The following is a 21,943-nucleotide window of genomic DNA, read 5'->3' as shown; positions in this document are numbered from 1 at the left end:
GTGCCGTACCGTGCCGTGCCGTGCCGTGCCTCGCCCGCGGCCGGTCGGCATGACCCTCTCCCAGGTGGCCGTGCGCGCCTAGGTGTGTATCTACCGCCCATCCCTTCTCCTTCCCACTGTGATAACTGGATGAGGGGCGCCTATTCCTTGCAGGGAAGGTGGACTAGATGGCCTTTAAGGATCCCTTCCAATTCAAACAATTCTACCCTTCTTCGAAATCAAGTAATTTCCATGTGTGAATTCCTCCTTTAAAGGGGAAACGATGCCATTATTGAGGAAGGCAGTTTAGCAGGCGGGGCCTGAGAGCAAACTGAGATGCCCTGGCTGGACTGGACATTAAGTCAAAGCATCAAAAGAGCACTGAAACAAAACTGCTTGGATCGTCCTGCTGGGAGTGTGAGCGGAGCAGACTATGTTCCTGACTAAAGAGTAGGAAGCTTGTGTCGTTCCGCCTCAAAGTATGTCCTGGCATGGAGCTGGCAGTGCTAACATCAGCAGGAGAACTGCCTGCCTTTTGGAGCAGGGTATGCTGCTGTGAATGTGGTGGGAATCTTCTGAGCTAATAACCACAGAAATTCTAGTATGGGCACAAGGAATAACATGAAGCAGCTGTCTGTCAGAAGCACGTTGCACCACTCATGGTATGAACTAAGTTTGTGCAGTTGCTGTTTTGACTTATTTTAATAGTCATATTCTCTTTAATATTTGCAGTAATGTTATATTTCCCCCCACATTTTTAGCAGGTGTTCCTGATCAGAATGCAGCTCTAAAAACCACCTGAGGAAGGGAGAGGTGGAAGTTACAGCGTTCTTAGAAACAAGATAGAGATCTGTCGTAAAGGCCGCTACAGTTTCTTCATTTCAGGAAAGGAAATGCTTAGTTTCGTCTCTCATCAGAACTACCTGCAAGCTCATTATTTGCTTTTTGTGTAAGTAAAAAATGAGTTTTTGCATAATGTTTATGCACCTGTGGTCTCTCAAGGGCTGCTTCCACTAATTTGGGGATGTCGCATCTATTTTTATGTATTCTTACCTCTCATTAGAAATCAATATTTTCAGTGCATTTTCTTTTCCCTTTAAACCTGTCAGCAAAACTTAGAAGAAGAATGGCTGTTTCTGGCATACTTGGGTTTAAAAGAAAATATTTCAGTATATTGAAATGTGTACTAATGGTACTAAGAAGAGGAGAATCATTGCACTTCTTACCTATTCTCACAGTGAAGAACTGGCTAAGATTTTTTCTCCCTCGACAAGCTTCTAAATGAACAGGGGGATGACAGATTCTTCAGGTGACGCAAAATGATTGAGAAGATAAATGGGAAATAGCTATCAGGCATTTCTTGTGATCCAGGCATTAGATGAATGTGTAATAAATACTATGCAGCTGAAGTGATGAATTGGAGCAAACAGTGACATAGATTATGTTGCCTTGTTAAAAGACGGCAAGAGTATAAGGATGTGACCAACTTACATAGCTGTTTGTGGAGGGAATGGTGAAAATGAACTTATATTCTGGCATCTTTCAGAAATTAACCCCAATTTCCTTGTGCTGTGATTGCAGCCACTCCTAAACAAGAGCAGTGAGGCGCTTCATGCATTTAATCAGTTTGAAGAAACGCTGGGCATTGATAAATGATTCTTCTGTATTCATCATGACCAAAGAAGGGCAGGATCTGGAGCACAAGTCTTACAAGGAGAGGATGAGGGAGCTAGGATGGTTCAGTCTGGAGAGGAGACTCAGGGGAGACATTATTGCTCTCTGTAGTTCCCTGAAAGACAGTTGTAATGAGGTGGGGTTCAGCCTCTTTTCCCAGGTGGCAGTGATAGACTGAGGGGTAATGGCTCTAAGTTACACTGTGGTTGGATAGTAGCAAACGTCTACTCTCTGAAAGAGCAGTGAAGCAGTGGCACAGGCTGCCCAAGGAAGTGGTGGAGTAACCATCCCTGGAGGTGTTCAAGCACTGTGGGGATGTGGCACTGAGGGTAATGGTTACTGGGCATGGTGGGGTGGTTAGGTGTGTGTTTGGACTAGGTGATCTGAGAGGTCTTTCCCAGCCTTAATGGTTCCATGATTCTTTAGTTAATGATATGCAAGTCATATATAAGGTGTGTATTGACAAATGTGTATTGAAAGCCATGTGATGCCTAATCATCTGAAGGGTATCTGTACACTGCTGAGTTAAACAAATGTAGGCAGATCTTATAGTGGACTCCCAGATTTTGTGATATAAAGATGTATCCTGATATGATGATTAAGGTTTTGTAATGACTGAATTTATCTTCTGAGGAAACCTTAATGCTAGTGTGGTCAGAGATAAGCATGTTACAATTATCGTAATGAGTAATACAATGCTTAAACATACTTCTTCAACGTCATAATTCTACTGTTGACAGGCAGAAATAACCTATAAGTAGCACAACTCCTCTGTGGTCAGGTGTAGACACAGACCTATTTTGTGACACAGATGAGATCTGTGCTGACCTAAAGACCAGCAGAGATAGGTCAGTTAGAGTATGGATACAGAGGTGTGGATGTTTGCACTTAATTGCATGGGAACTGTTTGATTTCCATACATGAATATTCAGACTGAAATTGCTCACCATAGAATGGGTGATCTTTAAAGTTATTCTGGTGACATGGAGATCTCTCACAAGTGAAGTACAAACCTCGGTCTTTATAAAAAGTGGAACAGAGCTACCAGAGATGATTTTGCTCTTGTTTAGCATCCAGGTGAGGAGTCTGCACAACATGAGACTGAAACATCAGAAAAGTTTAACCAAAAACCAAGAGGGCCTTTCTTTATTATTATTATTATTTTTAATATTGTTGCTAAATCTGGTAGTAGTCAGTGCTATGTTTGCTTCTCCATGCACTGGAAAAATGAATGGGTCATGGTTCCAGTTCCCTAAGATAACCAAAAACTAACTAACACACGACCCAAGGATTAACAATGACCTCAAGGACTGAGAGCCAAGAGTGGGCAGTTGACACCGTTGTGGCAGAATGATCATTTCTCATGGAATACAAATCTCTCCCAGCTTCATTGGGCAGCCAGAAGTCATTTGTCTGGATTAAAAGCACCTAATAAGCATCTGGGTCATGTCAGAATAAGCTGATACTAGCAGGAAGGGGGTTCAAAAAAATTGCTTTCTGTCCTAAGTAACCTCTCAGACTATTAAGTCATGATGGATGTATTCGTTCTATGGCCACAAAAAGGATTTATTTGCCTGTGCAGTTGGCCAAAAAGTTGGAATTTTCTGTTGCTGTATGGCAAATGTGACATGCTGGATGAAGAGTGATAGACTGGTAACACCCCCACCCCCCTCCACACACACACACACACACACACACACACACACACACACACACTTTTGTTCCTTCTCTCTACTCAGTGGTGGTACTTAGCAGGCATAACTTTGCTATGTGCTCTGTTTTTTGGGGGGGATATGCCTATGAAAGCTGTCATGGCAGCCCCAAGGAAGTCTCAGAGGTCTTGGGCTGAATGATTTGCAAGGAAAATTATGGCTAACAAAGGGCTGCAGTCCTGTCAGCAGGGGATAAGGGTGAGCCTGGGAGGGGTTTGGGTGTGCTGTCACTTTAGAACGTGGAAGGGAAGGATTGCACTGTTTGTTCACATTATTGTTCTGCTTTGGGGGGATAAAGGTTAGGGAGGAAGTGCAGATGATAAATTCTCACAGGATGGAAAACAGTTCTCCCTTACTCAGGAGAGGAATATCATGCTTCCTCTGTGCAGGGCAGGGAAATCTGTCTCCTTTTAAGAGAGGATCCCTCTTGTCCATGCCTAGGCTTATTGCTAATTATAGCTGTTGCTACACCTTGCTGTTATGTCCTGACGAGCTATTGATATTTAATTTGGCCCACCTTTCTTGACTTAAGTCAGGTCCCAGAAACTACCTCCACCCTCCCGCCCACAGGTTTTAGCACCCAGCTGGTGTGCATGCCAATCCCCTGCTGAAGCTGAAGGCAGCTCTCAGATGTACTGCACTGTGCCTGAGGATCAGCATCCTATCATCCACAACCCCCTGCCTTGTGTGGCCATGTTAGCAGGACAGGCAGCTGTAGGAAGAGGCCAGAAATGAGAATGTAAGGGATGGTAGCTAAAGAGGGATGAGCAATCAGAACTCTTTTTCTAACAAAGATATGTTGTTCCTAGAGAAGCCTAGAACAACGTGGGGTGGGTAACAGTGCACGGGGCAGGGCTGATTGCATGGCAGAGTCAGGGGCTTATAGTTGCCATTGAGAGAAAGAGCAATAGGAAAACAGAAACCATAAAATATAAACCAACAGTGATTTCCAGAAGATGTAACGTGCTCAGAAATAGATTGTCAGAGGCAGATAAATAAGGAGGGGAAGAAGATAAGATTGCAGAAGAAGGTGCAGTGGTGTTACGAGGACCTGAAGTCTGGCATCCAACAACAAATCTGAAGACACAAAAGGTTACTTGACTCATATGGCACATGAAGCATGTGATGGTATCGTGAGTTTGTAACAGGGAGCCTGCTTATTACTCCCTGGGTGCATGGTATGAGGTGGAGGACATAGCAGTGTGCAGCGCAGTCTGATTCTTGTGTTTCTATTTGTGAGTGGAGCATATAGGTCACATTTTCTAGAGTGCTTCTGCTTTAGTTCCTGAAGAATCCAGTGTGCCTGGAGTGAGGCTGCTCCGCCACACAAACCAGACCATGGTACCTGGGAATGGGGAAGTTTCAAATGGACAGCCACTGCATTTATACAAGCCTGTGAATGTGACCACCTGCAAAGGAAAGATCTTTCATGGACCTGCACTTAACTGCTTTGGAAGTCATGCCCAGAGCGGTCATTCCACCAAGATCAATTGATTTATTCTGTGGTAAGGTTTTAAGTGGAGCTGGTTTTAGGGATACAGTTACTTCCGTTCTTTCTCTGATGCATACAGAAGGACAGGCAAGGGGTTGGAATTAGGGGCTGTACTGGATCTTTCCTAAAAATACAATACTAAATTATTGCTGTTTCATAGGATAGGAGGTGAAACCTCCTTATCTAACGTGTTTGGATTCCTGCAAAGATATGTGACTTGTTTCTTAACCGCAGTGCATTTTGTAACCCTGTGATACAATTTGGCTAATTTCTTGTAGAACAAGAGGGAGCAGGTTTTATTTGCTTCTGATGTTGATTCCTGCCTGCTGCAATTTACATCTATATCACAGAGGTATTAAAACAAACAAACAACACGTAGCTGGCTTAAACCTAAAGCTTCAGTTTGGTTCTTGTGGTGAAATACTGAAATGAGGCAGTCATTCCAGTGTGAGGTAGAAAGTCTGACCAAGGAAGATAATAATTTAACCAGACTTTGTTTGCAGAAGTTCTTTATGTGCATTTTAGATGATTCGAAAACCATATGTACTTTGTTTTGTATTACGATTTATTGGCAGGATGCCTTGGGTAAGCTATTTAACATACTGACAAGTTCTTATTTGACAGCACCTTATTACCAGACATACGTTCTTCTACCCTGTGGTATATCTGGTGAGTAAATACTTATCAATTATATGGAAGTAGGTGGAGCTAGGGCGGGAGAAGGGGTAACAATTTTGCTATCACTATATCTGATGGCAGATTTAGAGTGCAGCGGCTCCCTCCTAGGAGTAGCTTTGGCTTTTAGAATGTGTAGCTTTTGTTTGCCTCTGTCTCTTGAAGCTTGCCTGATTCTCCACAGCAGATGAGCAAATATTCTAAGAAAGCCAGCAGGTTGATGTTTTAAAGGAGCAAGCATGGAAGAAAGTAGACAGGGCTACAGCCTTGCAGAGGGCAAAACTTTGTTAATCTGGCTGACTTCATTTGTAGTGCTAGTTCTGTTGCCTTCAATGTTTAGAGTGTCGTTGGGGATTTCTCATGTCTATGTGAAAATTGTAATAAAAACATTGGAGGTAAGTTGAGAATTACATCAAGAGGTATGTCTTTTTTACAGGACATTTTTAATATTAAAACATGAAAAACAAAAACCTGTTCATTGGACTTAGATGCCACGAAAGCCATCAGGAAGCTTTCCATTAATTTTGAGACTCTCGGATATAGGGTTGTTGGGTTTTTTTGGAGGACGGGGTGGCTTTTTGTTTGATTGATTTTGTTTGATTAGGGTGGGATTTTTTTTCTCACTTTTGACTTAGATGATGGTTCCTTTGAATGATACCTTTAATGATATTTAGTTAAGTGTTGGGCTATAGTACAGTATCAAGTTGAGGTTTTCTCATTAAATTAGAGATTTTCTTGTTGGAGATTCCATGATATGTTGTTTCTAGTTGAAGCTGGTTATGGTACTTTATGCTGTATTTTGCAAAAACCAAATATAATTAAAATGATGCACTAATTTATGAGAAGCTGTAAATGACAAGAAAATGTATTTAATGGATTTGATTTGATTGTTTCAGTTATGTTGCAGGGATGAGTACTGTTCTAGGTAAGAATACGGACTGCACTTGTTTCAATTCCATTTATAGCTCTGTGTGAGCCAGCAGTCATAACTTCTGCTCTACAAGACTTGAGAAATGCATGCCAGCCTCTGAAAGCGCACTTCTCTAGATGTGAACAGGTCATGGCTAAGATCCTGATTCTGCTGATAATCATGAAAGTTTATTTTGGGTTTAATAAGCCAGGATTCCGTGTTGTTTTTTAGGTCTGACTTTTTTATGCCCATTAATGGCCAAAAGTAGGTGCCGTCAGTTCATCGCATTAAACACGTCACATTGCAATGTGATATAATTAATACCAATACTACTACTTCCTGCCCTGCCAATTCTCTGTAGTTTCTGTCTTATTAGAATTCCTCTGTCTCTTTTTTATTAGTGATTAAGAACTCTTTGGCAGGGACCATCTTCAGCCATTTAAGCATCATTTAATGCAGTGGACATGGCTGCAATCTGTAGGTGTTACCAGTTGTTTTCAGATATAGATATCAATGGGGTATGAGCAGATACCGTGGCAAATGGAAATGTTGGGCTGAGGCCTTCACTTACACTTTCTGGGCCTCTTCTGAAAGTCCTGGGGACCATACCAAGTAGCATTGTGGAAACTGCTATTTGGCACGCAGTAAGCTTTATAGCAGACTTACATACAGTTCAAGACATGAGCCAACTTGGCACTGGTAACCTATTGAAATGTCAGTCTGTTTTCTATCTGTGTTTGTCTGAGCTCTTGCTGGCTAGGTGAAGCAGAAAGACTGTTCTTTGTTACTGATGCTAGATTGAGTGGGGAAATAAGATGCCTTGTCCCGGAGCTGCTCCAAAAATCCTTAGAGTTGTGTATCAGTGTGATGCCTACAATATCTCAGCAATATCTGCTCATTAGGCAGCATGTAACAACTGATTGATATTTTACAAGAAATTCGATCTTGAATGCTGACTGGATTACCTGTTGTTATGCACCAATTAAGTCTGTTATGTAGACCTGTAAAAAGAATAGAACATTTCTAAGAGCAGTCTGTATTTACTTTGTACAACTTGAAATGAATGCACAAATGTGGAGACAGAAGAAAAACATGATACAATTCCCTTCAAGTTTTTTGAATTCGAGAAAAATAAAAGAGTAGATGTGAAAACTGGGTTTTAAGACCAAATACTACTTTCTTCAACATTGCATCTGTAAAGAAAGGATATCTGTAGTCCTTACAGAACTTGCTTGGAGCTCGGGTTTGCAAAATTTGTTCATGAGCAATGGGTAATGTTGGCCTTTGATGAAGTGCTTCTTTTTGATTTCTGGCTTCAGTGAAGTGTTTTAGCAATGGGAACAGTGACTGATATAGATGAGCAAGATGGAATTTATGTACGGAAATAGCTGAATTTGTCCTTTGCTTCTTTTCCAGCAAGGAATCTAGATATTTGTTTGTTTGAAACAGAACAAATCTTTTTTCCAAAAACAAGAAGAGGGAAAATGAGGCTAGCTAGGATGGCTTGATGGAAAAACATTGGTACTTGATCATAGGCGGTGATTTTAGTTGGCACTAAAAACCCTTTGGCCCTTTGTTAATTACCTCAGAAAACTTTGCATGGAATAATTTCACCAAGGGAAATGCTGTGCCTTTGTCACTCATGAGAACAAAATTAAGAAGAGGATTGAAAAACCCAGTTTGGTTGGTGATTAGAAAAAGCTTTTGAGAGGTCACGGGAAAAGAGAGTGAAAGATGGAAATGGAAGGACAAAGAGATAAAAATGAATTATTACACAACACAGAAAAAAAGAATGCTGAACAACACACTGACCTGTACTTAGAAGGAAAAAAGAAGAAAAACAGAAGAAATGAGATTTAAAATGTTAGTGCTTGGTATCATGTAGCTTATAATGTTATGTACTATGAAGAGAGTAATTAATATAATATAATATTATGGATGCTCATTTTGTTCAGAAGGTAATTATAGGGCACCTCGCATGGACTGTTGGAGCTGAGGAGTCGAATCTTCAGTAGTTCAGGTGGGATCACCTGATGTTTGGACTTTTTGTGTCCTCATCACTTGAGAAGTGGGTGGGAGGAAAGCACGCTATCTGAGCTGTCACTCGCACAGCAAACTTAGGAATGAAGTAACTCCATTCAGCTCTTCAGTTCTGTGTTAGTTACAACATCTGTGGTTTTGTAAGCTATTTAGAACAGCCTTTCATTACAGTTTTGCAACAAAGACCAGACAGACAGTTATGTCTCAATACTGTACAAAACAAAGGCAATCAAAAAGCCTTATTTCAGATTTCAAAAACAAATCAAGCATACAGATGGCACAGAATGCTGGAGAAGATAGTGACTACGCTGCTGTATCAGTCCAAAAGTTTAACTAATAGTCTTGGCTTTGACAGGAGACAGCTTATATGCTTGATGAGAAGCCTAAGAGCTGTGTGAGTTGCTAAGAATACTCCCTGCTAGCCACTGCTTTGACATCTTGTGCTGATTCATAAGTTAGGAGAGGTGACTTTGTGTTGCGTATCTCATGATGATTTTTGTCTGTGCCTTAATGTTCCTTGAACCTGTTTCAATCGATCTTTAGCAATATGTTCTGGGCAATGAACTCTGCAGTTTAGCTGTCCTGTGAAAAGGTGTTAACTTTTTGCTGCTCATATTCATTGCCCGGTGCTTTCATAGCATGCTTCCCAGTTGTTGTGTTAGAAGACAAAATATGTAACTGTATCGTATGCACCAGCTCTACACCAGCTGAGGTTTTGTAGACACTGTTTTCCAGGCTAATGTGTAACCAACCATTCCTCTACTGGAAGCCCTTCCTCATCTGCCTCATCCTCTGCCTTTGTTGCCTTATTGCCTCCTTAATTACAGTGTTGCTTTTGTCCCACTATGTCTCTCTGCTGTGAGGCAAGATATTATGCTTTATGAGGCAATTTCTTCAATGTTTGTTCAGTTTTGACTTATCTTGCTCATTGAATTAGTTAATATATTTCTGTGAGTCACTTAGTGATGGTACCCTTTTTCTACTTGGGAATCAAAAGGTAGACCTCTTGAGACAGTCAAAGGATGGTAAGGGCAAACTGATTTCTGCAGGTGCTTGCCAACTGGCAGAGGATTGTTCATGAAGGGGCATGATGGGCAAGATAAGGGTGACAGACCAAATACAAGAAAGCAGAAAGTAAAAAAAAAAAAAAGGGCTCTATTTGCTGAGCTTCGGTGTTTGTTTTTTTTCCCCCATTTTTTTTTCTTCTCATCCCTTATACCTTTGGATACAGGGAAACGGATGAGGACCAGCAGCAGAATGTGAACAGCTTAAATTTTCCACATGTAAACCTTAGTTTATTTTATTTTATTTTATCCAGAATGTTGTTGTTGCTGTGGAGTATCTTCTTTCTTTTCTCAGCATGTGGGCTGTAGTTTTTTGATATCAGCTAGATTCCCACTCCTGAATGACTCACTGTGTTATCACAGCTTGAGATGGTTGATGTACCAGTTCAGCTTTCTTAGGGTGTAAGTGGTCTTATATAAGATGGATTTAATGGAGTTTAATGCATCAAATCACTGTCTTTCTATATTTATTGTTGTTGTTTTCCTTTGAGTGTTGTTTTTTTTTTTTTTCTTTTTTTTTTTCTTTCTTTTTTTTCCCCAAGATGCAGGTAGCAAAAGTCAACCAAAGTAATTACAACATCCTGATTCTACCATGAGAAACTGTCTCTGTCTTGTCATTGAGTTTAACTTCAGTAGCTAAGGAAGGAGCTGTTAGGAGCCATGCAAAACTTAAGCATAGCAAAAAATCTGATGAAAGTTAATGGCATACACAGATATATAGATCTGCAATGTAATGAAAACCCTTCATGGTCAATCTATATGTTGCTTAAATGGTTGTGCATGTCAATAAGATGAGAAACAAACCGTTCATCAAGAGCTTACCCTGAATAGAAGGATGGACTTTTGTCCTTTGTAGGTGGGAGACTTAATATCAGGTGAGGACATTTGCTGAGTGGGTCACTGATTCCTTAAAAAACAATCAGAGCCTATGCACAAGAACCTGAAGTTCATTATTAGGACATATGTATTGATACAAATTGAGGAAGGTCTAGTACTGAGGGCTGCTGTTTATATGCCTGTATATGTATAGTGAAGACATTTTGTGCAAACATAAAACTTAAGAAGCAGGCATATTGGTATGGTTGATGTTGAGTTTAGTGGTAATTCTGCACAAGTAGAAGAAATATTGCTTTTTTTTTTTTTTTTTTTTTTTCAAAAAGACAGAGAAGGATAAAAGCTCATTACTACAACTACTACTTTGGAAACGCTGTGAATATGAAATCGTCCCTCCTTTGTATGCTGCTAATACAATTGCATGAATGCTGTGAGGCTGACATCATCTCTTTTATTCTTAAAAATCCATTTTTAAGTCTTCTTTTCCCGGAATGTTTCTCATGTCAGTGATGGTAGTTTGCATCATTCTGTTGTCTGACGCTGACTGGGGAAGACAGAATTTGGAACTCATGGTCCTCAGAGGGCCTCATAGGTAGCTCAGTAATATGGTTAAAGGAAAATAAAAACTCCTGAAAATGACTTTGAGCCAAATGGTCTTTCATTATAGTGACTACAGGTAATCACTGTAGCTATTGAAATAGGAGGCATTCAAGACAGCCTTCAGGTTGAATTTGAATGCTGGAAGTCTGAGTCCTGGCTTCAATAAAGGAGTCTCAGACAGTTCATGTAAAGATATTGCAGAGTACCTGGAAATGACAAAATAAAAACCATTAATGTCTACTTTTCTTGTTTTGAGAACAGTGGGCCACCCTGCAGATTGAGAAGGGAATAAAAATGCAGAAGGCGCTGGCACTTGAAAATCTAATCGCCAATGGTAAGATCTCTGAACAAAAGTGACACAGCACTGTTCATCTGGTATAAAGACAGCTACTGTGATACCTTACCCAGGAAAGAGTGAACAGATATATCAATTTCATTTGATTTTAGGAAAAATGGAATGGTAAATAAGGAGTTAATGAGAAAATAGTTGTTGATGTTGTAAACCGACAAAGGAGGCTTTATGCATATAAAGGAAAGATGTCTGAGAATGATTGAGCCTTCTGAATAAAAGGCATTAAAGGAAACCAGTGTGGGTAAAGAAAAGAACTGCTGATAACTAGGAGGGAAGCTGTCTCTCTTTTCATGTCTGTTTTGTATTTCTGACTCCAACAGTTCTCTCTGCTTACAAGATTAGGGGATGATTAAGATTTGCACCAGATGTTGGTCGTTTTTGGTTTTCTCTTGCTTCTTGTACCTCCTAGCATATGAAAGACTGAGTCTCAAGTACAGCAGCTACGCTACCCTGTGGATCACAGACACCTCTTGCACTTTCTCTTAGGTGTAACCTGAATATTAGCTTATATGGTTGAGGGGAATTCTAGCCATTGTAATCAGCCAGGTATGAATCTGGTGTCTGAGTGACCTCAGCAAACATCAGTGTGATCACAGGAGTGGCTGTCCTGTGAGGCATTAATTTTACTGATATGAAATATGAATTAGTTTTTATTCTTTTTCTACTGCGGTCTTACGGTGTGTACAGCTCAGAGAAAAATCTAAAGCTTTAATGCTTTCTTAAAGGAGAGAGGATGGGGAGGAGATGACTGAGGAAAAAAATAAAACAGAGGAAGGTGTTTGTTACAGCTGGGAACATATTGTGGAAAAAGTAAAAGTAAACAACAGCAGCAAAATCAACAACAGTATAGACAATAGCCGAGCTTTGAGTGAAGGCAAGAGAAGAGATCTAAGCAGTACACTGACAACATTTAGAGCTGTGTGTATTTACGTTGTTTGATAAATGGCAGTGAAGTAGGTGTTGTGCTCAGGATTTTTTATGCAGTTCATTCTGAATGCTTGTCTCCTTCAATAATTTAGTGGTTTGATATGGCGTAGGATTAGAGAAGTAGTTCATGGAATTAAGTGCTAGTACACACACACAAAACGTACCAATGCAATTATGGTGCTTAGAATTGAAGGAAAGCTATTTCTAAAAAGCAGTTAATTTTCCTTTTTTTGGACTCTGCGTTGTCCATTTTACAGAGTGGGGAGGAAGACTCATTTCCTCACGCTGTTGGCTTGTTTTTTTTTTTTTGTTTTTATTTTTCTGTTTGTTTCTTGAAACAAAGGGATCATCCAGAGAGAGGAAACTTCCATGGAAAAGGAGATTGCTGGCCAGCACAGGGGATACTTCAACCTTGCAGATATTATGTACTTTGCCAAGAAGGGGTGTGAAGCAGTTGCAGAAGATGAAGTCACACAGCGGTTCACCTCTGAGGAGCTGTTGTCCTGGAATCTTCTCAGCAGAACCAATGCCAACTTTCACCGTGTCAGCTGGCAGCTGACTGCTGTGTGGGTCATTGGGATCTTAATCCGGTACTGTCTCCTGGTGCCTTTTCGGTGAGCCAAATGTAATTTGTTGGGATTGTTTTTTCATATTGCTTTTAATAGAAAGTATGACATTATGTGTTATTGACTAGTGCAGAAATAAGAATTTGATGTGACTTTACTTTCCAGGTTGTCACAAAAAATCTCCAGAGGGGAAAAAAGAAAGCCCAAGATGTGTGTTTCTTACGTGCTGTATGTTTTATTAATATGCAAATACATGTCTTCATCTAATTTTTTTTTATTTTTTTTTAAATCATAGCAGTGATCTGGAGATCTTTTTATTATATAAAATAAAAGCTGTTTCAGCTGAGAGTATCAGGCTTTACCTGTGTGAGTATGAGAAGAAGACTGTATGCTGAACCCTCGGGATGTGAAGCAAAGCCAGTGTTCTGTCAGTGCAGGGCTGGATGAAAGAAAGAGACATCCCACAGAATGTGGTTCTCTACAGAAATGTCAGTGCTTTTTTATGCAAAACCAACCTTTATTGCCATTGGCCAGGCAGGTACAACTATAAATACATTCTAGTAAGGAGCAGAACCTTGTGAAACATCTTACTCTTTTTGAATATGTAGAAGGATTTCATAACAGTTAGGCACATAGCAGAGCACAAGTGCCTGTGTGTCTACTTAGGTATGTAGAAGCCATTTATGTAGGAAGACACCATTTATGTAGGAATAACTTTAATGTTTGTTTTGCTAAGCCATTAGTGGCCAACACCACCTAATTTTTTGTGGTTGTAGAGTAACTTATTGCTTGGAATAGAAATAGCTACTGAAATTAATGAAGATTATTTTACTTTTTAGCATCTTCTTGTCTTTCTTCAGCATCCTCTTGCTGGTCTCAGCAACTACGGTAGTAGGACAGTTTCCAAATGGCAGGTGGGTGTTTACTGAGGGCTTGTTCCACTTCTCTTGTATTTCTTTGAGGAGCTGAATTAGGGTATTGGTACTGGAATGTACTTAAATTTGGAGAGTTGATGTGTACAATTGTGGGGTGACTTTTCCCTTCCAGGGTTAAACACTGGCTGAGTAACCAGGTTCAGATGACATGTGCTGCATTAGGTATCCGATGTCTGAGTGGTCTTGTTCAATTCCACAACAGGTGAGTGGTGCAACCCTGCTCTTGTCTGTTGTTCATTTCATTCAGTACTGAATCTCAAGTTTCAAAGAGGGTTTTTATTTCATTAATACATGGATACTTGTACTGAATTGCAGCCTTGGTAGAACTTGTGTAGATCATGTAGTCTCGGTCTATCTTGATTTCTTTCAAGATGTTTTTGTGCTCTGCTGTGTTGTCTCTTGGGTATTTGCAGAGAATGCAGTGTTGTAGTAGTACTGTATTCTTCATTAAATGCAGTTTTAGACATTTTCCTTTATGTTTGCTGTTAATGTTATAACTGCCTAGAAAAACATCACTACAAAAGCATCAACTGCTCTATTAGCAAATTTGATAGCCTAAGTCTTCATATTCACCTCTCTAGTATGTTATGGATGTTTCAGTAACTACTTCTAATATCTTGCTTGCTTAGTTGTGAAGGTTTATGTAACAGAGGCCCTCAAAGTAATTTTTGTTGATAGTTCAGGAAGGAAAGAAAGCCTTGCTTCTTAGTATCTGTGTTCAAGTTTAGTGCTTGAGTAGTCTTTGATATACGCCTATGAGAATGGTAATGAATGCTGTTGAAATACCTTCTCCAGTAATGATGCATATTCTAAGCTGTAAGGAAAATGGTTTTGTCCAGAACTACTGAGTCTGAAGGAACTCTCAAATGTATGGGGAAAGATGGTTTCTGTAATGTACAGACAAGAGTTTTAACATACCTTAGAGTTATACTTGTATTTTAAATTGTCTTGTGTTCTCGTGCTTCCATTATCTACAGATAATGTATGCAGATTATATGTTTTTGTCACCAAGGATCTTTGTTGTGGAAGTACATTCACTAGATAGATGACCTGGTGGGGCCTGCAGTCTGAAGAATAAACATGAGCTAATTCCTCTCATGGCTGTTGTTACAGGGAAAACAGACCACAGAAAGGAGGCATCTGTGTAGCCAACCACACATCTCCTCTAGATGTTCTAATCCTGGCTAGTGATGGATGCTATTCCTTGGTATGAGCAAGAGAGCTGGTAAATATTGGTAATATTGAGGCACTCACAGATATGGTGTTGGGCAGGAGGATAAAGTTATTGGTAGGAGGAGTGGGATTTTCAAGCATTCAGATTCTCCTATTTGGAACTTCTATTCAGACAGGTAAGTGTATGCACGTTTTTGGCCAAAACAATTGGTATAATTCATGGAAAAAGTTTAGAAGTTGATGTATCTTTAGTTAGAATTTTGTCAATTAAATAATTGTGTGTATTTTTGCCTTATAAATATTTTAGTTTTTGGCTTGCAGGTTGGCCAGGTCCATGGAGGGCTTCTGGGGCTTATTCAGAAGTCTTGCATGCAAACCAGTCAGCATGTTTTGTTTGAACGTTCAGAAATGAAAGATCGTCATCTGGTGAGAAAAAGGTAGGATGGTGAGATTTTTTGCTTGCTTTTCTCATCAGGTCTTGTAATTGTGAGGTCCCATTGTGAGCTGAGAGTGTTCTGACCCTGCATCTCGGCAGGCAGCGGTAGGTAAGATTTGGAATGACTGACAATGAAGATGCAGACTAGCACTGCTTTCTGGGTCTTTTGATTGGTTGTCCTCTAACCACTGTGCATTTCCACATTGGCACAATCAGGCTGCTTGCCACAAGCAGATGCCTGCTCATTCATTTTCGAGGTTTATGATTCTGGATGCCAGGACCAACATTGAAATTCTGTCAGCATATCTGTTTCCTAGACCATACTTTACCTTTGCACATCTGTCCATCAGCTCTGAGCATCAGAAGTCTGGTTATGTCTGCTGTGAATACAGGAGATAGGGAAGCTGATAATAACAAACATTAACATTGGGCTTAGCTATTTGCTTGTGGAGATTGACAGATTATCTGAGGAAACCAGTTGCAGCTCATTAGAAACAACCACAGTACTCAGCTGTCTTGCACGGGAAAGTCTGCAGAAGGAATTAAACAAGTTTGTGGTGAAATAAATTACCATGGTACCACCTAGCTGCTAGAAACTGGAAGAACATCTTGGAGAAGTGTCAGTGCCTGTTGCCTCTGCTGCTCCAAAGGCCTGCAGTACTATTCCTGGCAGAGGCAGTATATTAGACGTTTAAGGATGTGAAAATGATAGACACGTTATGGCATTTGTTGGTGTCTCAGGTCCTCTTAGACATGTGAAATCTTCGTGAAATAGTGTGCAATGCAGCTAACATGAAACAAGCATTTATGGCAACTAGTCCTTAGAAAAGGGAAAAGGTGCCCCTTTACTGGATAAATCTCTGCTTTTTTTGGTATTTATGTTTTGTTTATGCTCTTCTATGTGGAGTTCAGTGGAACTATACGCTTTTGATTCATAGGAAAGACAGTTAGGTGTCTTGAAAATAGATAGATTTCATGTGTCAGTAATCTGCCGAAGCAGATTAATTGCTTAAAAGCAGTTGTTTTTAAGTAATGAAGAAAATGCAATGAAGTAGCTTTCTTTCTCATATCTAGGGATGGAGAAACATTAGATGTGCATGAACTGGTGTGTGTGTGTGAGTATATATAAATGTATACACAAAGCTTTAAAATATAGAAGACACTTTATTAAAAAAGCAAAACAAGTCAACAAAAATTCAACATTATTCATTACTAGAACCTGTCAAAGATAAATAGAAAGCAATTTTTATGTGCCATTGTATCATTGGCAGGCTTTCTATTAATCAAGTCCAAACGGTGAAATAAAAGAAGAGTGTAGAATTTTCGTGAAGAATCTATTTACGCATTTAGCAAGAGAAAACTTTCAAGGCCTGAAACTAGTGCACATCCTTGCTGAGACCACTGTCTGTCGAAGAACTATTAGGCACGGGTCTTTTCTTCTTCTATGTAAGAGATAATCCATAGTTAGAATCCTAACCACATAGAAATGTCTTCTGCAAAAATGCGAAAATGAAGTGTACGCTGAAATTTTATTTTCTTTCCCCAGAATCAGAGAACACATTGCAGATAAGGCCAAACTACCCATTCTAATTTTTCCAGAAGGTAGGAACCAATTCTGTATTGCTTTGCTCATTTACACTAAGTGAAGTTTATCATGCCTAACCTTTAAAGCTGAGGTGTTTGTTTTTAGTTGTGGAATTATTGAATTCTTGTGAGATATTAAAAATGAGATTCTACTATGCAACACAATTTTATGACAGTTTATTTGGTTTAGTGCGTTGCAGCCTGACTCTGAGATACTCTGGGTAACGTATGGAGATAGGAGCTCAAGAATTTTGAGGTCAAATAGGGTGAAATAACACCAAATGATCAGTTAAATGTTCATTTATATCCCACTATGATATTTAGATTTAAGTTATCAATACCTTATTGGCAATAAGCTATGATAGTATGGCTTACTTTATGTTCTAGTATGCCTTGGAAAGAGAGAGAGAAAAGGAGAGAAGGGAAAAGAAAGAAAGAGAGACAGAGGAGAGAGAAAAGGATAAAACAAGAAAATGAGATATCACCCTTCCTTGGATCCTGCAGTGTAATTGGTGTTGTTCCCCCTGTGGTGGGTGCATACCTGAACTGGCAGTATTCTGCCTTTCACATGCTTGTGACCTGCCCCCGAAGAAGTGGTTCAGCCAGCAGTTGTGAGTCTGGAGTCTCAAGGAGTTGTCAGGCCCCCTCTAACACTGTGATGAAGGCAGGGCCTTACCTGTGCCCAAGTGTGCTTTGAGATCTAGACTATTCTGAGAGTGAGTCAGAGGGACTTCAGGTGGGGTCACTCTCCCTCTGCCCAGATGACTACTAGTTGACCCTCTTTGGTGGGAAAGTGTAGTTTGTGAAATTTCTCCTTTTCCCACTAAGTTTTCCTGTTGTAATTCAACAGATCCTCATATTATCACAGACTGACTCTCCTCCTTCACAAGACCCTCCTCCTCCAGCCACTCCTTATCTTGCTCCTTATCTGGTTAAGTGGTGATCTCCTTTTACACTTCTACCAAGTGTCTGGGACATCAACTCTTGCTTCTCAGTCTCTTACATAGTGTGTAGTATAATGGGGTTATGTTTCTGAAAGAAGGATTGCAGAATGGATTGAACTTTTCATGTGTTTCCATTCTGTCCAGGTACCTGCATAAACAACACATCAGTTATGATGTTTAAGAAGGGAAGCTTTGAAGTAGGAGGGACCATCCACCCAGTAGCTATCAAGGTAAGTATGGAAAATGATTTTGCTGGATGGCTTGGGAACAACTTGAAAAGTACAGTGTTTAGTTCTACCTGGTCTTTCTGTTCTGGGGTTACAGGCTCTTGATGGATAAAGGCACTAGTAATTGAATTATTCTCTTGGCACTTGCAAGACTCTCTAGTAAGCTTTAGCCAACACATTCTGGCTCTAGATACATGACTTCCTTTTCCTGAAGCTATAACTGTTGCATAACCTTATGGAAATTGTTACAAGTAGTGTGAGCATTATCAAGTAAACCTTTCAAGTCAGCGTATCTGTAGATGACAAATCTTTACATATTGAGTAGCTCTGTCTGGTTATAGCTAAGTTTTGTTTCAGTGGGTCTGTCCCAGTTTGGGGGTCCTGTGTTGCTTGTAAGGATTAAGAATTACAGAATATCCTGAGTTGGAGGGGACCCACTGGGATCATTGGGCTCAGCCCCTGGCACTATTCAGGATTGTCCCACGTTAAAACCCAGTGTCTGAGAGCACTGTCCAAATGCTTCTTGAACTCTGGCAGCTTGGTGCTGTGATCACTGCCCTGGGGAGCTTGCTACAGGCAGTCCCTTTCCTCAAACGACTATCAGTGCTGAGTCTGATACGCCCCTGGATACAACAGGCCCTTTTTTCTGCTAGGGTATGAAGGTTAACTTGTATTAACTTGTAACAAATGTTAAAACATGGAGCTTTGGACTATAATTACTTCTAGAGGTGTGGTTAGATTTGTCCCTCATGTAACAAGTCATTATATGGTTTCCTGGCAAAAAAAAAGAAAAAAAATAAAAGCCTGCCTATATGATCAGAACTGAGCACAGCTGCACTTGTATACAGTCAAGGATATTGTTCTGCATATACTGGGTGTTCTGTGCCTTTGGGTTGTCTTTCTTCAGAACTGACGTCTTACTCTTTCTGACATCATACCTTTTGTACTCTTCTACTGTATCATCATTGAAGTGCTTCTTTCATTTCTGAATGACCTCTGCTGTTACCTCTGCCCCTGTTCTTCTGTAAGTGTGTTGTACACCTCGATGTGCCACCTAGATAGCAGTTTAAGCCCTTTAGCTTGTTCTTGTCTTCCAGTATGACCCTCGCTTTGGAGATGCGTTCTGGAACAGCACCAAGTATTCCATGATGACCTATAGTTTTAATGTGTTGACCAGCTGGGCTATTGTCTGCAATGTGTGGTACCTGCCACCAATGGTCAAAGAGGTACTTAGGCCTTTGTCTGTGTTTCGGAAATGCTCATGAATGGTTTCTAAGAGGGAACCTGTGTTACTATTGTCATTATGTCAGTAAAACTTTATTGACTATGTAATGGCAATAGTATAAAGTGACACTGTACTCCTAAAGTTAAGTAAAGATTGTCAATCAGGATGTGCAGCCTATTAGGATAATGACAGCAATCCTAGTATATGAGGGCTGCTCTGAAAGTAATTTTATTATGTTGATTTTGTTATTTCCATCTCTGAGGTTCATGGTACAATCTTTACATAAATTAAGCTCATTTCTATGAAGGTTCTTTTCTTTCTGGCATATTGAGATGTGTGGGACACCAGAAAGAGCAGAGAAAGCTGTATAACATGTCTGTGTCAGCCCACTGCCCCAGTCTGAAGCTGAGAGACAGGACTTTTAGTCCAGCAGTGCCCATTCTGGTACAGCCTACCCCATCTTTTGCTCAGCCCTAGTTTTGGAAGACAGGCTGCTGTAATGCATGCATCTTGAGTGTCTTCTGCAGTTGGAGCAAACAGGCCATCACCGACTCATGGAAATTCACTGGTACTGTGGTGTCTGGCCTCAGCTCTGTTTAAGACAACTCACCTCCTCCAGGGTGATCCGTTCAGTGTGTTCCCAGTTTCCTGGGGTTAGATTGGTGCCAAGGTACTGGGTACACATACCCAGGCTCTGGCCAGACCTGTGACCTTGTTCTACATGTTACTTTGAATTGCCATGGAAAGCACAGAGCCTCACACTTTGTTCTCTTTGCACTGGATGATGGCAAACTCAGCATGCTGACTTGCCAGGTGGCATTCCTCAGGAGCAGCTGAAGTACATCTGTGTCATAAACGGGAGTGCCTGGTTTCTGACAAAATGTGTCTCCTCAAGTGAGACGTAGAGAAGACGTTTCAACTGCACAGCAAATCACTGGTATCTTTTTCAGGACGAAGAAGATGCTGTTCACTTTGCCAACAGAGTCAAGGCTGTCATTGCTGCTCAGGGAGGAATGTCTGTACTGCCATGGTAAGAGGCAACGCCTTTGAAGATGAGTTAAAGATATATTTAGGTGTTTTGTAATCTAAAACTTAAGCCTGGATTCTTTTTAAAACTTCTTCCTTGTTTGCTTTGCTTTGGCTGTAGTCCATCACCTTTACAGATTCTGAGTGAACCACTATTTCCTACAGCTTTACTAGTGTAGGTAGACTAATAAAATAGAAAAAGATAAACAGAGCTGACAGGTAGTTCCAGCCAGAAAGTGGAATTTGGTGAGAATAAATACTTTGTTTTTTAAACACTGGATTAAATGGAGGCTGTTGTTCTGCCAAGATCTATCACACTATAAACAAATCATTTAGTTTCGCATTGCAAAAAACCGGCTGTTACTAAACATTGTAATGTTTTTCTACCTTTACTCTGACGTGAGCTGAAGGGCATTTCCTTATCTGTATATTTCTATCCTATTATAGGGATGGAGGACTGAAAAGAAAAAAAGTCAAGGAGTCTTTCAAGGAAGAGCAACAGAAAAAATATTGCCAGCTAGTGACAGAAAATGGGTTTGTGGGAAATGGGAATGTTCACTAAATGTTATTTATTTTATCTCCTGTTTTGTTTTTTTTGTTTTTCAACTGGACTTATCCTCATGGAAAATGGGCTTTTTTTTTTTTTTAATATTAAAACCCACATTCTTTCCTGCTGTCCTTGTCAGATATTAACTGTTTATTTCTTAACTACTAATAAAACAAATGTCTTCACAATCTGTATCAGCATCTTGTTTAGCCATTTTCCTGTGAGCTGCAGGCACTGTGTGGTTGTAGATACACTTGCCCTGTGAGAAGACATGGAATGTTCACCATAATGTTTTCAGAATTCCAAGATGTGGATGAAGTGTTGTATGTCAGAGGGGGGAAAAAACACTTGTAACTTTACTCTGCGTCACAAAACAAGTGATTGCCAGGTAGGAAATTTCCCACTGTCCCAGTGTCCAACAGCGGCCGTGGCAATATGTCCTGGGTGTCTTCTTGTCTGACATGGGGATCAGTTGGTGAAAACCAAGGACAGTGAGTGGTGTGGAAAAATATATTCTGAAACTTATATTTTGTCATCAGATTTTTCATGTATCCCTTCCTGTGTCCACGTACACTGCATGAATTAAAACCTACGACATGGCTTCTGCTGTGCTCTGTTGTAATTATTGCTGCTTAAATCTTAAATGATACTTACATCTTTTCAGTGCGCCGGAGTTTAAAACTGCAAGTAATTTTTTCTGTTTGGCAGATGTCTTAAAGTCACTAACGGGGATTGTAGTTCTATGTGAAAGGTCAAGTGGTGGGTCTGTGGTTCCCACATTTCCATGTCACTTCACCTTGCTCAGAGATAGAAAGGGAGACAGAATAGGCAAAAAGAGAGAGAAAGAGATAGTGAGGTCAGAACTGTTGGAACGTGAATTTTCTCATTTGGACTGTGTTTTTACAAGACAGTAGGAGATGATATCCCTCTCTACCTGTCATGCAATGCTTCCCCAGCTCACTAAGAGGAGGAGAGCTGTTGGATGTGTGATCCTTGTTACTGTTATAACTCATCTTGCATG

The 21,943-nt window shown here is 40.2% G+C and overlaps 1 protein-coding gene across 1 annotated transcript; it reads left to right on the top strand.

Moving 5' to 3' along the window:
- Window positions 1–806: 806 nt before the first annotated feature.
- On the top strand, window positions 807–21,113 carry LOC140251220 (glycerol-3-phosphate acyltransferase 3-like). Its single transcript, XM_072334721.1, has 12 exons — window positions 807–928; window positions 11,242–11,314; window positions 12,603–12,873; window positions 13,665–13,739; window positions 13,873–13,962; window positions 14,874–14,967; window positions 15,255–15,370; window positions 16,916–16,971; window positions 18,042–18,127; window positions 19,222–19,350; window positions 20,300–20,379; window positions 20,823–21,113. Exons 2-12 carry the CDS (start codon window positions 11,275–11,277, stop codon window positions 20,935–20,937), a joined length of 1,152 nt encoding a protein of 383 aa, XP_072190822.1. The 5' UTR covers window positions 807–928; window positions 11,242–11,274; the 3' UTR covers window positions 20,938–21,113.
- The last annotated feature ends 830 nt before the right edge of the window (window positions 21,114–21,943 follow it).

Source organism: Excalfactoria chinensis, chromosome 4 (genome assembly GCF_039878825.1).
Source record: "Excalfactoria chinensis isolate bCotChi1 chromosome 4, bCotChi1.hap2, whole genome shotgun sequence".
Taxonomy (NCBI): Eukaryota; Metazoa; Chordata; class Aves; order Galliformes; family Phasianidae; genus Excalfactoria; species Excalfactoria chinensis.
The sequence above is the reverse complement of the archived record's forward strand: the minus strand, read 5'-3'. Positions and strand labels throughout refer to the sequence as shown.

Coding starts and splice junctions, on each gene's coding strand:
- LOC140251220 (XM_072334721.1), top strand. CDS start 11,275: ATGCAGAAGGCGCTGGCACTTGAAAATCTAATCGCCAATG. Junction 15,371..16,915: donor CGTCATCTGGTGAGAAAAAG/GTAGGATGGTGA, acceptor TTCTTTCCCCAG/AATCAGAGAACACATTGCAG. Junction 20,380..20,822: donor GGAATGTCTGTACTGCCATG/GTAAGAGGCAAC, acceptor ATCCTATTATAG/GGATGGAGGACTGAAAAGAA.